Source organism: Sesamum indicum, linkage group LG10 (assembly GCF_000512975.1).
Source record: "Sesamum indicum cultivar Zhongzhi No. 13 linkage group LG10, S_indicum_v1.0, whole genome shotgun sequence".
Taxonomy (NCBI): Eukaryota; Viridiplantae; Streptophyta; class Magnoliopsida; order Lamiales; family Pedaliaceae; genus Sesamum; species Sesamum indicum.
In genome coordinates, this window is record NC_026154.1 from 13,268,703 (window position 1) to 13,285,566 (window position 16,864).

At 31.8% G+C, this 16,864-nt stretch overlaps 1 protein-coding gene across 1 annotated transcript; it reads right to left on the reverse strand.

The window, feature by feature from the left end:
- LOC105172441 (importin subunit alpha-4) lies at positions 10,217 to 16,392 on the reverse strand. Its single transcript, XM_011093868.2, has 10 exons — positions 15,934 to 16,392; positions 14,971 to 15,067; positions 14,792 to 14,883; positions 14,586 to 14,717; positions 14,225 to 14,410; positions 13,900 to 14,063; positions 13,646 to 13,724; positions 12,951 to 13,079; positions 11,782 to 11,909; positions 10,217 to 10,988 (listed from the first exon to the last, which is right to left on the reverse strand). The coding sequence occupies exons 1-10, from the start codon at positions 16,168 to 16,170 to the stop codon at positions 10,610 to 10,612; spliced, it is 1,623 nt and encodes a 540-aa protein (XP_011092170.1). The 5' UTR covers positions 16,171 to 16,392; the 3' UTR covers positions 10,217 to 10,609.

A 16,864-nucleotide genomic window follows, 5' to 3' on the forward strand; every position in this document is an offset into this window, starting at 1 on the left:
TCTCTAGAATTTAAAAAACTTTTTTATTATTTAATTTTTCTAATATTAAAAAATATTTGATAATAAATTATTATAATTAAATAAAAATAAGATTGGTGTCGATATTATATTTACTGAAAATATAAATTCAAAATATATAAATTACACAACTATAAATAATCATTGCATTAACAAAGAAAAAATAAATTATATTATCTATATTAATATTCGACTAGCATGAATGTATATATATTATTTTTATTCAAAAGTTTAGGTAATTATTCATTAATCGTTTTACCAATAAAAAAATCTTATTATGTCAAACATTCTAAGATGTTTTCACATCTTATAAACTTTAATATTTTATTTTATTTAAACACTTTAAAAGTTTATTTTTAAAATAAGATCCAACGTCTTATAAACTCCTAAATCATCTTATAAGATATAAGAGCTTTAAGATATTTAAAAAAACGTCGGTCAAACATTCTTTAAATATTAGTGAAGAAAAATGTAATTATCCCTAAACTTTTTTTAACCATTTAAAAGTTAAACATCATAATTGTTTATAAAATATATTTTATTCATAGTGTTTGACAGTTTTTTATCTCTATCTCCATCCCCACCTCCACAACAAATTTCGGCAAAATCTTCAACAATCTACAATCTCGTATATATAAGTTGACTTTTCTGAAAAGCCTAACCAACTTGAAGGCCCCCCCACTCCACAAATAAATTATCAAGTACATAAATAAACTAAAGATGGTTTTTTGCTAAGTTAAATTAAAATACCTCATTACCTCATGATATATCTTACACAATATTTTTATAATTTATAAAATGTTGGTAATACTAATTATGTAATTCATTCATTCAAACTTGAAGGAACTTGTTGAAATTTTCAAAATAAGTTCACAACTCCTTACATTTACATGATTCTGACATCTTATTCTTAATTTTATAAGCCAATTTTCTGGAAAAAAAGTTTGTAGACAGCCCTCGGACATTTTGTAAATTTTCAAACATTACAATCTCACCAAAACACCCCCTATAGTCTAATGCGGTTCAGAATGATAATATCAAAACTATCATAGTTAAAGAATAATATATCATTTTCATGAATACCCATCAAAACATTATTCAATTTGGTAAACAAAATCTCAACAACACACCATAAATTTAGCTGATTTTTTTAATCAAACATTATAATTCAGACACCGCTGTCTCATGATACATTTGTATAAACTAACAACCTCTATACCTTTTTAATTAAATTTTCAAGTAGAATAACTGCTCAACTTTTGATGATCACTTCAGCTTAAAACTTAGTCGGCCTCAAATTGCTACTTAAAACTCTTCGTCTTCACATCACTGTTACTCCATATGGTAAAAAAAACGTAAATTAAATCCAAACGAGTTTGATTAATGCAACCATTCCTATTCGAAATTAGGATAATTGATACAAATACAAGGGCTAATTATAGCATCAATAAAGCAAACCAAAATTAATTCGCCCAAGAAAGACAAAATATATAACATGGAATTGAAGAAAGTCGAAGAAAAACAAGAAAATCGAGAGAGAGAAAGAGGTGTACTGTTGATTAGACTGCCCTCAGGATGGCGCAGTCAAAAGCAGTCATACGGCAGGCCATCATTGGCTGCCATTCTCCAAATAAAAAATTAACAACAAAAAAGGATCCACCGCGAACCACGCGCTACAGTCACGCGCCGCACTTCACCAAAACTTCCGCCGGCGTTTCTCTACCGGAATTTTCCAGATTCCACAGCCACAAAACTTCAAAAAGATCTACAGATACGGAAATTCATGCCGATACTTCTGTATATACAACATCGTTAACCTAATAATTTCTCCATTCACAGAGTGCAGCCGCAGAAGACGAAGAAGAAGCAGAGGAAGGAGACGAGTGCGACCGACTCAACGGCGGAGATGACGGACCACACCACGTCGTCCATGTCAGGAAGCCGTAGGCGCGGGGTCCACCGCCGTGGCTCGAGGATGCCGAGAGTGAGGCTGAGGCTGCTGGTCCATCTCGGCGGTGTCAAGTAGGAGGCGAAGAGCCTCGGCCACCGGAAAAACGAGGTAGGCAGAGAGAAGCTGACGTCGAGCCACCGGAAAGCCTCCGTCGCCGCCGTCCAACCAGACATTATCTCTTCTATCACGATCTTCTCTTCTTTCGCTCTCTGTGTGTAGAAATGGAAATCTCAAGCTTGGCGGAATATTCTAGCTTAGTTTTGAAGAGGAATCAGGAACGCTAAGAGGGCAGAGGCGGCATGATCTGGACCGTCGATTTGTTTCGGTCCCAACGAGGGAGATCTCCAACAATCGTGGGCATGCTGCTCACGTGAAACTTCCTTATTTTTCTTCAAAGAAAGAAAAAAAGTGAAATTCAGCTCAAATCCAATTTTATCAAATCTAAATCAAATATATAATAAGTGCAGTATACTTATTACATTAATATATTAATATTCTTAGTCATATCTACGTATTAATTGAATTAATATAATTTGTTACTATTTTGCGTCATATTAATGTATTTGTTAAATCGATGTATTACTATAAAAAAAATTATAATTGTTGGTCTAAACAGATTTAATTTAAAGGGATAATTACATTCCCTTTCCTGAGGTTTGTTCTAATTACACGTAGACCCCATATGGTTTGAAAAATTACATCCAACACCCCTGAGGTTTAGGTCTGTATAACAAATAAGTCCACCCGTTAGTCAAAATTTAACAAATCTGCTAATATTAACAAAAAAATTCTACATTAATTCATAACTGACTTGTTATTGGTCAAATAAATATTTTTATGATTAAATTACCCTTATACGTCTTCATGCGTGAGGAGATATATCTTCACCAATATAATGGTAGTTTAGTCTTAAAAAAAAAATTTGACTTACAATATGTCAGTAATCAGTCAATCGAAAATATTAATTTTTATTTAGTTTTTTATTAATATGAATAAATTCAGTAAATTTTGACTAACAGAGGACTTATTTGTTGAACTGAAACAAACATCAGGAATGTTAGATGTAATTTCTCAAACCACAGAAAATTTATGTACACTTACACAAAATCTCAAGGGAGGAGAGTATAATTATCCCTAATTTAAATAGTTCACAAGTATAAAATAATAAGATGTGGATTCGAGTTATCAAAAACATTCTTTATTTTTACCTCTCGAATAACAAATATAATAAATATTTTGACACGAATTTTTACAAATTAAATATATTTATTACTAAATATTATTTAAAAATATTTATTTGATAGGTATTTTTTAATACCCTATTTGACAAACGATCTAGAAAATATTTAATTACCAAAGAATTTTTCAAACATATAATATTTTATTTCAGATGTATTTTTCACTTTCAAACTATGTGAAATTTAACAAATACTTTTATTATATATATTTTAATTTATTTGGATTTAATATATATGCTTTATTATTTTATATGAAAACAATTGACTTGACACGGGTTACGTGTAAATATAAAATACAAAAAAAATATAATTATTTTAATAATAAAATACAAATGTTGAAATAAAACCCTATCCACTCGTAAATTACACGTATAATTTAAAAAATTACACTATATTTCCTGAGATTTGCTGTAATTACAATAAACACTATATAATTTAAAAAATTACATGTAGTACCCCCAATGTTTGTTTCTGTTCAATAAATAAATTTATAAAATTTGCTGATATTAGTAAAAGCATTGAATGGAAATGTATATTTGCATTGACTTACGACCAACTCATTGCAGGTCAAACAAATCTTTTCTGATCAAACTATCATTATAAAGATGAAGATGTATATTAACGCGTGGAAAAATATATAAAAATAGTTTAATGTGAAAAAAATTATTTGGAAATACTCCTAACAAAATTTAAATATTCATCTTTTTTTTTTTCGTTTTTAAATAGTAGATCACTTTTTTATTGTAAAAAATATGTGAAAAACTAAAGAAAAGCTAACAAAATAGGCTCATTGTTAAATATACGTTAAAATTAGATAGGTATTTCTAATTTTTCAAACAACGAAAATATATTTATAATTATGCCAAAGTTTATGTGAGATAGTTGTAATTTACACTAAACTTTTAACGAGAAGATCTGGCCTTCAGCCTTTTACTTAAACAATAAAGGGTAGATTATAATGAGCCTCTGTGTTTGTTATAATTAAAAAATTTCTCTCATTGTTTAAAAAATTATAAATACACTCCAAATATTTGATGAAATTATGTGATTTTTAAATGGAGGTTTGGAATTGTAATTAAGTAAAATTATAATTTATAACTTACAACGGGATTTTGGTAAGTTAACCATAAAAGTAAATGAAAACCTAATGGAGACTTACGGAATTGGCTAATTTTTCAAAAAACTATTAAAATTAAGAGGTATTGATAATTTTTTAAACAATGCGTGAGTATTTATAATCATATCCAGTTCAAAAAATCTCGTTATAATTTATTCCAATTATTTTGCTCCTTAAAATTTGTCTTTTGTATTTTTGGCCTCCAAAATGTCTGATTCGGACCTTTTCTTTTAAAGTTGTGTGGCGTTTTCTGATTTCCCACCCAATCGCTTTTGAATTTTTGGACATATCTGTTTTTGTGTGTAAATCGATTTTCAGAAGTTGAAAGGTGTGCTTTATTTGACACCTTTGTCTGGCAGTGGATCAACAAGTGGCAAATTTGTCTATTGTTTATTTATTTCTTAATAATAAAAATAGGATATTCTACTGTAATTATAATTACTTCTAATGAAATTTAATATAATTATGAATATTTTTTTTGTTATTTGAAAACTTATAAATATTCATCTCACATTGAATAATAATGTAGTCCTTAAATGGTAAGATATAATTATTACTTAATCCTTGATGATTTTTTTATTTAAAAAATGAACATTTGAAAAAATATAAAAATATCTGAAGATGAGTAAAATAAATAATTTATATGGCATATTAGTTCATAAAAATATTTTAAATTTTTGTTATAAATATATAAAATTCTAATTTATAAAAAGGGTATTTTGATCAGTTCAATACTGAAATTGGACGAAAATCTAATAGAGGCTAATGGGACGGGCTTTTTGTTAGACAGGAGCTGAATTCGGAAGTATTCGTAATTTTTTGAATAATAAATAAGTATTTGCAATTATAAATGTATGATTAACACGTAATTTTTTTTATTAATATATATGTCATTGAATTAAATTATAATTTAAAAGTGAGGGCACATACTGTAAATGTGTCGATGAAAATATTCAAATATACTAAAGTAAACACTACTTAATAATTGAATCAATGACACATGGAATATATATCTAATCAACAAGCATGTTTAAATTCTTAGAAATATCACCAAATTTTAATTAGGGGAAGCTCAAGGAGATCCTTATCATCATTGTCAATCGACTAAAAACAATTTCATGCATTAGTGGGTATTGTCTGAGATTCCAGCCTCAACAAAATTAGTCTCAACTTTTTTACCCTTTACTTTCAAAACATCCTAGTACAATTTAACTAAACGTTATGTTGTATGATAGGTACGAGACCAATGTCCGGATATTCCACATCTGTGGCAAAAATCTTAATTTATAGTTTTCTCTTGTTGATTCTTTGCCTTGTTCCCGTTGTTCTTTGAATGTTGAATTAATCCACCATGGCCATTATGACATCCACGTCTACAAGAATGATCGCGTGGTGTGCTATGGTATCCACCACTCGCCTTTCTTAAAAAAGTAGCATTTGCTTTAGAAAATGCCACTGGATTTCAAGGAGTGATTTGGAATCAGTGGGTCGGGTCTAATATTTTTCAACAAAAATCAATTATTTTCTTCTACAACAAGTAGGGATGCGTCAACTCTAGGTAGGTTTTAAACTCACGTTCCCTGCACCGCTGTTCGAGTACAAGATGAGATGTATGAGAGGTAGAAAATATTTTTTTTCTAACATTTGTTCATCCATTATGTCTTCTCCACATAATCTCAATTTTGATGCAATTCGAAATATCTTGTATCAACGATTGTTTTGAAATCCTGCAATCGCAATTGTATCCACTCATATCTTGGACGTGGTAATATTACAATCTTTTGATGGTCAAATCGATTCTCTAAACTCTTCTAGAGTTCAAAAGGACTTCTGACTGTTACATATTGAAACTTCAAGCTCTCATGGAGAAGATGACGAAGGAAAATCATTACTTTAGCATTTTATTTTATTGTTTATTCGAATTTATTATTCACCAAATGCAATTCAACATCAAGTACCCATGATAAATAATTTATTCCTAAAATATCAACAACACTGAAATTCAATATTGTGAGATTGGTCATTCAGCTACAATAAATTCATACGTATTTTTAGCATAACATTCAATATATACATATAAGTACAATCAAATGTACATAGTTAAATGTACAATCAAACATACATAGTTAAAGTCTTTAAGTAATAAATGTAACAAATTTCAGAATAAATATGAAATTCTTCTAAATAATTAATTAAATTTATCAAATTATTTTTTATATATAATTTAAAAAAGTTAATTATATATTTAACAACGCGGTCCAATTTTGGCAATTTTATAGTTCTAAACCAAAACCAAACTAATAAGTGCGGTGTGATTTTATTCTAAATTTAGAATTGCTGTTTAGAAGCTAAAATATAAAAAAAATGGTCCGATTCAAGCGGTTCGGGTGGTTTTAATTTTTTTTATCATTCCTAAAAATGACCACTAATCAATTAAATAAATGAAGAAGTTTCGGACTTCTTGATCAAGCTATTGTCTCGCAATTCCTTCAGGAGGTGAGAAAATTAAACGCTATATTATCATCATTTCAGGGATGATATTTTTAAATAATTGTTATAAAATATTTTCCCTACTATTGAAGGTATTTTAACTCATTATTTACTTTAGAAAGTAATAAAATTTTATAAACACATCCACTTTTTGACGAAATCAAGAATTATATACCTAATCTGGAGGCAATACCAACTATGATAAATTATTTATTTATATACGTCCACTTCTGAAGACAATAAAATGTATAAAAATATTATTATTCATATCTTATTATTAAATAAACAAGAATAAAAGTAACTATGATATTGTAGAAGTAAACAGATAAGGAATAAGAATTATATGTAGAGAAAATTAAGCATTCCACCTTAATCGAGCGTAATATCATGTTGATAATGTATTATAAATTTAAAAAATTCTAAGTTATTGCCCTATTACTCCTAATTTTATATGAGAAAAGTAAGAATAAGTATTCTCTTCAAGTCTCTTTCTTATTTACCACTTCAAAGGAATTATATGGTGGTATTTACAGACCACCAAAATTATTATTACAGGTCATACTATTAAATCTATACTATTAAACACAAACATTGTAGATACAAAATGTTATTCAAACATTGTGGGAATGATAAATGTGTGTATTGTATGATACCAGTAGACGAATTTTATCTTGAAATTTGCTTTATATTCCGACTGTATTAGACAAGATTTATGATGATCATGCCTCACGATACAGTCATTGCTTGCCATATCCAAGATACAGTCTTCGTGTGCACGTGACTGCCATAATTTCTCAAGTTCGAAAACTGATCTCGTATTATCGGAGTCGAAAATTTTAGTCATATCAACCAAGCACTCAAGGCTTTCATATAACGATTCCCGTGAGTCAGATTAGTACTACCTTGTCAATCAACCCACTAAAATTGCACAGACGACCTACATCTCCTGCCAATGAAATGTTGCTGCAATACTTAGTGCAAGTCTTTATAGGACACTCGATGCTCTGTCTCGAGGTCCTCAACTTGAAATATTTCAGACCGATCTTTAGAAGTTGGTTTTTTTACTTTCAAGTTTATGCACAACCCAATTCCACGAATTTAACCTTTTGATCCGTAGATATTTTGTTGTCACATTGCTATTCTTTGTAGAGATATCAGGCTCTAATGTACGAAAACACAATTATATAAATGTGGTGATAAATTTATATAAATAATAAGAATAATAAATAATTATGTAGGATTAAAGCAGGAAAGGAAGTGATAATGAAAATTTAATCATATTCAAATGTCAAAACTATTGAGCAGAAATCCGTGTGGTCAAAACATATTCATTTAAGATTTACGTTATATTTGATGAGGTAATTAATTAATGCTGCTGTACTGCATTAATTAACAAGGACAGGGACTTTTATGTCCAGTACGTACATACTAGGGGTGATCTAAAAATTTAAATCCACCCAAAATTTAGAATTATTTTTTAAATTATAATTAGAATAAAATTACACCGTATTATTAGTTTGGTTTTAATTTAGAATTTCAAAAAAAACCATTAAAAATCAAACCGCACCACTAATTTTTTAAATTATATATAAATTAATTAATTTTTTAGAAGAATTTTATATTCGAATTATATAATTTTAAATTTCATATGTTATCAAAGATCAAATTATTAAGCCCATTTAATGATTGTCTAAATTTTTCATTTATTTTTTTTCCTATTTTTTTTCTCCCTCTTTCTTTGTTCTTTCAATCTTTTATCACTATTCTCCCTAAAATCGACCGTTGGCCTTTATTGGATTAAATATTTTCTTGTTGGATTAATGTATATAATCTTATATTTTAATCTACTCAAAGTTGTGGAGAGTATTAGAGGTGTACGGCGCATAACGTAGGTTTTTCTCGCTTGACACATACAAACATTTGTTTCATTTCTTGATTTTTGTTAGTCTCAACATTTTATTTTTGTTATAAATATTAAATTCTAAAAAGTTTCGACTTTAGAATTTGTTCCATGATTTCTTTGGCACGTGGGAATATATGCCATGCTCCAAGCTAACAATCAATTACAATTGCATTTCCTTATGAATAACAATGATCTAAAATAACTAAGGCACTTACACTTTCTTTGGAATTATTTTAGGTAAGTTTTTGAAAAGATACATTTACAATTTTTATATTGGGTTAATAGCACTTAGATATCCTCTGAAATATTAAACTTTTCTCTAAAAAATTTAAAATTATATTTACACCTCCTCCAAAATTTTTTGATTTATATCACACCCCTTCCCATTGGAGTTTGAACAAAAAATAGCTTATGTAAGCAAAGAAAAATGTATAATTTTTTAATTTTACCCCTCATTTAATATTTTCGTGTGTATTTTTATACTTATAAAGAGATAAATATAATATACATATATGAAGTAAGGTCAAGATCATGACATTTCTTTTCATTCATAAGTACAAAATTATTACATGAAAACGTTAAATAAAGATAATATTAGAAATTTATGCAATTATCTTCGCTAATGTTAGCACTTTGTCTCCAAATCTTAACAAAATAATATTAGGTGTAAGCAGTGAAATTTTTAACAAAAAATGTAAGTATAATTTCAAAAAATAATTGAAAAAGAATGTAATTTCGCATTTTTTTAAGGGAGTTTAAGAATTTGAAACATTTGAAATGTGTGTTGAAAACTATGATGAATATATGAGGGGGAAAGAAATTTTGTCCCATGCCTTTAGTCTCAATTCATTTTGGTCCTTTATTTTTGACAATATTAATTTTAATTCTTTATCTATTAATTTTGTGTAAATAAGTCCTTTAACCTAATTTACGACTCTTTTGCCCTTTTGATGAAAGGCTAATAGTCACCTTAATGCTTTAAGTGTAATATAACTAAATATTTTTTCAATAAATTTAAACTCTTATATCATTCTAGGCGAGCATGAGCAATAAGATGTAAAAATGAATAAATATATATAGATTAAAATTGCTCTTCTGAGCTATGTAGGAGTAAAATTGTCCGAAATTAGATCAAAAGATTAAAACTAAGCAATTTTAAAAGTTACTTACTAAAACTAAAACGGGTAAACTTAACGAACTAAAATTAATAACAAATAAACTTAAAGACTAAACAAATAACTTTCCCTGTGTATGAATCTAAACTTTTACAAAATTCAGAAATTATTGAAACTGATGATAATGTATAATGTACTTTTTCATAAGGCGGAATGAAACTACTGGAGATGTCAAATCATGTCGTGATGATACTTGTAACAGGCCTTCTCAATGGTTGATGTAATGCTTCACCATTCAAGTAATAATAATAAATAGTCTTGGGAATAGATTGATAACACAATTCTGCACTCTTCTCATGTCTAAAACAATTTGCTATGAGGATCTAAGAGCACAAAGGCAATATGTTATGCCTTTTCTTTCTAGTATCATTGCCATGAGAAAACATACATTACAGTGATGCTTGTCTATCAACATATGTAGATGAAGGTTAGGACCACGAATTCGAGAGAGACTTGATAAGATTACAAGTCTACAATCTAAATATACAAAGTCAAAAGGCAACAACAAATATTCTCTTTGTAACGCCACAGTAACTAAAACAGAACTATAAAATTTAAAGGCTACACTTCCCAAAATTCCCAAAGATGATTAAAGCCTATTTGCCAGACCAAAAACCGTAACAGTTTGAAACAATAAACTGGCACAAACACTGAAGTTTAAAACATGATGAAAGGTAAACAGACCTGAAATAGCAGAAGTAAGATCCGGAGAGCTTTTCAACCAAAGTTGAAGCCTCCAGCAGGAACATTTGCCTTATTGTTGCCGAAGCTGAAACCTTGGTGATTTCCGTCTACACCATCAGCAAGATTCTGATCCTCGTCTTCCTCAACCCAGTATTTTTCTAATATCTTCACAGCCTTGTCATATATCTCATTATTGTCATGGCTCTGGAGATTCTCTAGTTTGTCCAATCCTTCACAGTAATCAATCATTTGTGCGTAGATGTTGATTCCACCATTCATGCCATTTTCTTTGTCTATTTCACCCACCTTCAAAATATTTTCAAGCCCCTCCAGGCACACAGTAACAATCCTTGGGTCTGGACAGATTAAGAGATCACACAGTGGCTTAATGCAACCATGACTTGCCAACAATCTGCAAGAGTAATGAAGTTTGGAAGTAATTTAGACCCAACTCGTATGGTTCACTATGTGGAGTGCTATAATCATAAGAGCGATCTGAGAGAGAAGGCAGAGTCATTATGAGACAGACAACCTCCCCACCCCCAACACAGAACCGAGGGAGACTAATTCGTTTCAGAAAGGAACAGAGAATTTTTCTTGGCAAGGAAAGTACAAAAATGGTAAAGTTTACCCACTAACATCATTCCAAATTAATGAGTCACTTCATCTGAAATAATAGACATAGAAGCACAACGTAACAAATAATGCAATATAAATGAAGTACAGATTTAACCAAGATCAATTTCTAGTCACAAGAAGTGTTAAAGCTCTGTTTGGAGAGTATATTTTAAATGAGATTAGTATTAGATGGGATTTCTATTTGTAATTGAGGTTACACAATTTTACGGTCTTGTCCTTGTTACCTTAAACGTTCTTGCAAAAAAGTAAAAGAACTCAATTCCATTGTCTTAGATTATCCTTACATTAAAAGTTCTTGCAAAAACAGTAAAAGAACTCAATTCCATTGACTTAAGAGTATCCTAAAATTCCAAATACTATTCCAGATTCATTTTGGATTCCTTGGTGTTCGATTTCACGCACATTTTCAAATACTAGCTTTCAGTAATTCCAATTTCTTTTTGTTTCTAATCCAAGTGAAGATACAAATGAAATAATTAATTGGTCCTTAACATACTGTTACAGAGGCACAACAGGTCAGCTGAATGTTTATACCACACATGTAAATATAATGTAAATCAATATACCTAATCTGCGCAGGAGATCCCCCAGAGGTGGCATTGAAGATTGCCCATGCAGCCTCTTTCTTTATCTCAAACTCTGCATGTTCAAGAAGTTGCACCAAAGGAGGAATGATATCCGCCTGAATAACAGCCTGTCCAAGGTAATTCAACAGACAGCTGAGTAAGAAGACGATAACAATAACATGTAACAGGCAAACAAAGCAATCTCGGAAATCCCTATCCAAAAGAAAACGCCAAAATGCTTGAAGCATTTTCTACATTCCTTCTCTCCTAATTTTATGGAGCTCAGTTCTCATGTGGATTGCTTAGTCTGGACAGTATCTCGTTCTTAACGTATCAAGCACTGATCAACCATGTAACCACCTAAACGTATTGAACTGAAGCTTTTTATAAGTTGCAGCTTATTGCAATTTACCTTCATGGATAAAATAAAAAAAGTTCATATCTTTACAATTATGATAATTAAGTAAACTGGAAATCTCAGTCAACCAAAAGTTTGTTTCTTTTCTCAGGCAGGGGGGCCATAAAGAACCATTAGCATGTCTGTTAAGCCTAGACACAAGACTTATAATTAACAGTTTTCAGGAGCTACATGAATCCCCAATCCACTCTAACTATTAAGACAACCTACAAATTTAACCACAGAGATCCCACTCTTTCGAGTTACTTCATTTCTTTAGATATTAGGTCAGCCTCTTTTTACAACGACTAATCCCATTACTTCTTCTGCCAACTGTATCTTGCTCTCTTCCATTATGCATGGAACATGCAAATCTTTTTGCAGTTACTACAAATTGATAATACCTTGAGAATATCTTTTCACTTGCTTTCTCTCCTCCTGTTCTACCATAAATTCATCTTGAATTCTCACCTCAACAATTATATTAACCAAGATGTTACTTCTATATATCCCAACATTTGGTCCATATACTGATGCAGGCCTAGTAGACATCCTGGCAAATTCACTCAAACATTATAGGGAATTTGTTACTCACATACAAAACCCAGTGAATCAAAATATAAAGTACAGATTAGTACTTCCCATCCATTTGTGATCAATTGCAACGAACACCCAAAATATTTGATGGAAATGTACTGAAATGTACCAAATTGTTTCCAAGGAACTGATTCTTATAAGATGTCAAAACAAGAAAGAGAAAGCAGACAAGTACCTGAATTTGAGCTCTATTCCCAGCAGTGATATTAGAAATTGTCCAACAAGCTTCTTTTTTAATGCTTTTCTTATGATTTTGAGTGAGAAGTTGTTGGAGACATGGGAGAACTTGGTTGTCTATCACAAACTGACACAAACAAATAAACGGTGTCAACATTTTGAAAAGCTGAAGCAGGAAAGAAGAAATGGAAAATGAGGATATGTATTGCTCTCCACAGTTCCATCTGAAAATGGTGATTCTCACCAATCATCTCATGAGTAAAAATGTAAAATAGCAAGTCATGTTTATAAATCAGAACTAACAAACTTAGACATTCTCAATAGCTTCATTACAGTTTGTCAATACTTCCCAGGACTTCATTGCATAAAGAGCCAAGAAGAAAGCAGCATGTATCTCAGATTCAATTCAAGATATGGTGTCCCTGCACGTAATTTTACCAGACTTTGCCCCTATAAAATTTAAATTAAGTTTATGTCCCAAATACATCAAAGGAAAATCGAAACGGAAAACTCCAGGAAAGCTCGAAAGAAAATCCCTAAACTTGTCAGTTTCTGACCAGATCCCCTGAACAGAGAACCAATGGAGGGCCAACAGAATAATAAATAGAGAACAATTAGCAGATGAATGCTGACAGAATGATTAGCGGAAGGAAACAATCTAGAAATAACATATGCGATGGTGTACCCATATACCTGTGTCTGAGCATCATCGCCAGTGACAATATTCCCCACTGTCCGAAGAGCAGGTACGAGAACGGTAGGAGATGGATGGCTTCATGAGAACATAATGCTTTTAGCCCATACAATGATACGTTAAATAAGATGATACATTTAGACAATAGTTTTTCTACAGATTGGGCATAGGAAACAAACCCCAACCAAATTTGGAGAAAGAAATATGACAAACAAGCAGGTTTCAAATTATATTAGTGTGTATGGGAACATACAGCAGAAGCTCCACAAGTCGTTGACAGACACCTGCCTCAATCACGGCTTGAATTTTGTCATTTGTTCCATCGGAAAGATAAGAAAGAGCCCAGCAGGCATCAGTCAAAACCTCCTCATCATTCAAATGGATGAGTTGCCGAAGAACAGGCAATGCAGGTCTCACCTGATAAAGTGCACAAGGAGACAAAAAATGATTATTACCAGACTGATTTTCCCAATCTCAGCAGATTCAGAACAGGATAAATACCATTAAGTTTGTCTGACATCTCAACATCAATATTACTAAGAAAACTAGATATAATATTCCATGTTGGTGATCCACACCTGCTCAAAAGGAGTGGGTGGCTTCCCGCGGCAGAAATTAGATAAGGTCCATGTAGCATTTCTCAGCATCGAGAGCTTTGAATTATCATTTAACTGACTTAGCAGTGGCACAAGAGCACCATGTCCAAGGACAAGATCCCTACAACTTGGAGAATCACCAGCAACATTACCAAGAGCCCAAACTGCCTGCTTAGCAGATAGCATTTAAGGCAGATTTATTAGCACTTAGCTATAACTATGACAGAAACAAGGAGGCTGTTAGTTAAGAGCTATTTGCAACTTCAACATTTGGGATGACACAACATAATGTTGCAGACAAAATATATGAAAAAAGATCTCGCAGCAAGGAACGAAAAAATACCTGCTCACGAACATCATCGCTGGCAGAACTAAGAAGTTGCACAAACTTAGGAACGGCACCATGCTCAATTACAACTCGCGTATGTTCAGATGTCCCTGAAGCAACATTCGTCAAAGCCCATGCAGCTTCAAACTACAACCAAAAATACCAGGTTTTATGATTTATTTGTACAAGATACGCAAAGAAATATCCACATGGAAACTTACTTGCAGCTGAGGCAGATCATGCCTTCCAAGGAACTCAACAAAGCGAGGGATGACCCCAGCTTTAATCACCTCATCAATTGGAGGACTTCGTTCTGCAAAGTTAAGAAGTTGGGAAATATATGATATGAAGGGATACTCTCCGGAAGAAAGGAATTTGAAGCTTTTGGTGTAAACATTACCAATTGATAAAAGCTTCCTGAACTGGGTGGTTGCCTCCACCTGAGCACTAGGATCATTGGACCATACTCCTTGTACCATCAAAGGAATACTTTCTAACTGTTGGAAGAAATTTACTGTGACCACCATATATAACGAGATGACATCCATTGCAAGTACATTCCTCATTTGAATCAAGTAATGCTAGCTGCCCTTGATTTGGATCAAAGGTGCAAAGAGTTTCACTGATCCGACAGTATTTTATACCACATGCACTTTAAACTATTTGCCCCTTCCTACCATCCCATTCCAACCACCCAGTCCCATAACAACCGGAAAAACAACCATAGAGTTTATTGGGATCAAACAAGAAGAAAACCTCACAATGAACTGAAATCAATCACCAAAAGTTCAACTGATCCCACCAGCATTTAGTTAACTTCTCTCACATAACTCGTATGAAGAGTCATCCAGCAATCAAATAGGGTAAACCTTCAACTAGAATCCAAAGATATCTAGAACACAAGATTTAACATCTTCAGGCACCAATTGCTTATTCATTCACTTATTGAATTGTTCTACATTAACTAAATCACAGTCCAGAATCCAGATTCAATGTCATTCAAGAAAAGCACGCGTAAGGCTTTCATTCTTCTACATTATTGTAACAGCCAACTTGATCCCTATCGAAACCCATCAAATAGCCAACTTGATCCCTACCATAACCCATCTAACGATCAACTTGATGCTATCAGAACCCATCTACCCAACAAATTCACTCAAACGACCCCCAAATACAGATCATGGTTTTCCTAATAAACTAATAACTAAAAAGCATTATCCTAAACAGAATCAGTCAACTCTTCCACTCTCAATCTGAAGTCGGTAACAGAAAAAAGAGAAGATCACTGTATAACATATCAATTCGCAACCAATCGCCACTATTTTGTGGACAAACAGAAAAGAAATTGTAGGAGCACATCTACCTTTTTCTCAATGGCGGCAGAGGATTGAACTGGATCGAGAGGAAAGAGCTGCGGCTGCAGAGGAAAGCTGCCACTGAGAAGACCCTCGCGCCGCTTCTTGAGGAGATTATCCTCGCGCTTATTCTTCCTGATCTCTACCAAATTATCCTCCCTCCGCCGCCGCGCCTCCTCAGCGTCGACACCAATCTTGTAGCTCTTCTTCCGCACATCCGTCCTGCTGCTCGGCCGCAGAGACATGTTTCACGGAACTGCGGTCTAATTCCTCTCCTCTCCACGACTGTTGGCAACTGTTTGATGAATTGCCACACAGAGAAAGACAGGAAAGTACAAACGTGAAAACTGAGAGCAAGCGGGGGTTCAGAAGTCAATAAACGCGCAGCTGCGGCGACCTGAGTGTGCGACCCCGCTCTTTACGCGACCCAATTGCACTTGAGCTATGGAAGAATTATACTCTTTTTTCTCTTATCTCATTTCACGTGCACTTCGGGATGCGAAATACGTATCTTACTTCACATATTTAAGGTTAAATTACCACCTCCACCCTCAAATTTGTCATAATTATAATAATTTTTTAATTCTTTTAAAAATACAAATATTTCTAAAATTAACAATTTTAATTCTTTTAAAAAATACAAATATTTCTAAAATTAACAATTATTTCGCAAATACTCACTCGTAACAGTCCATTGCAGAAATATTTATAAAACAATTGTTAATTTTAGAGATCTTTATATTTTTTAAATAATAAAAAAGTATTTAAAATTATAACAAATCTCATAATTATAACATTTTAAATTTTATATTTTCAAAGAAAGAAAACATCCTAAAATTTATTTAATTTCTTAAAATATATATATATATATATTAGACTTTTAAATTGTACATGTTCATACAAAAAATTATATTTGCAAAAACAATTACAAGTCCAGAA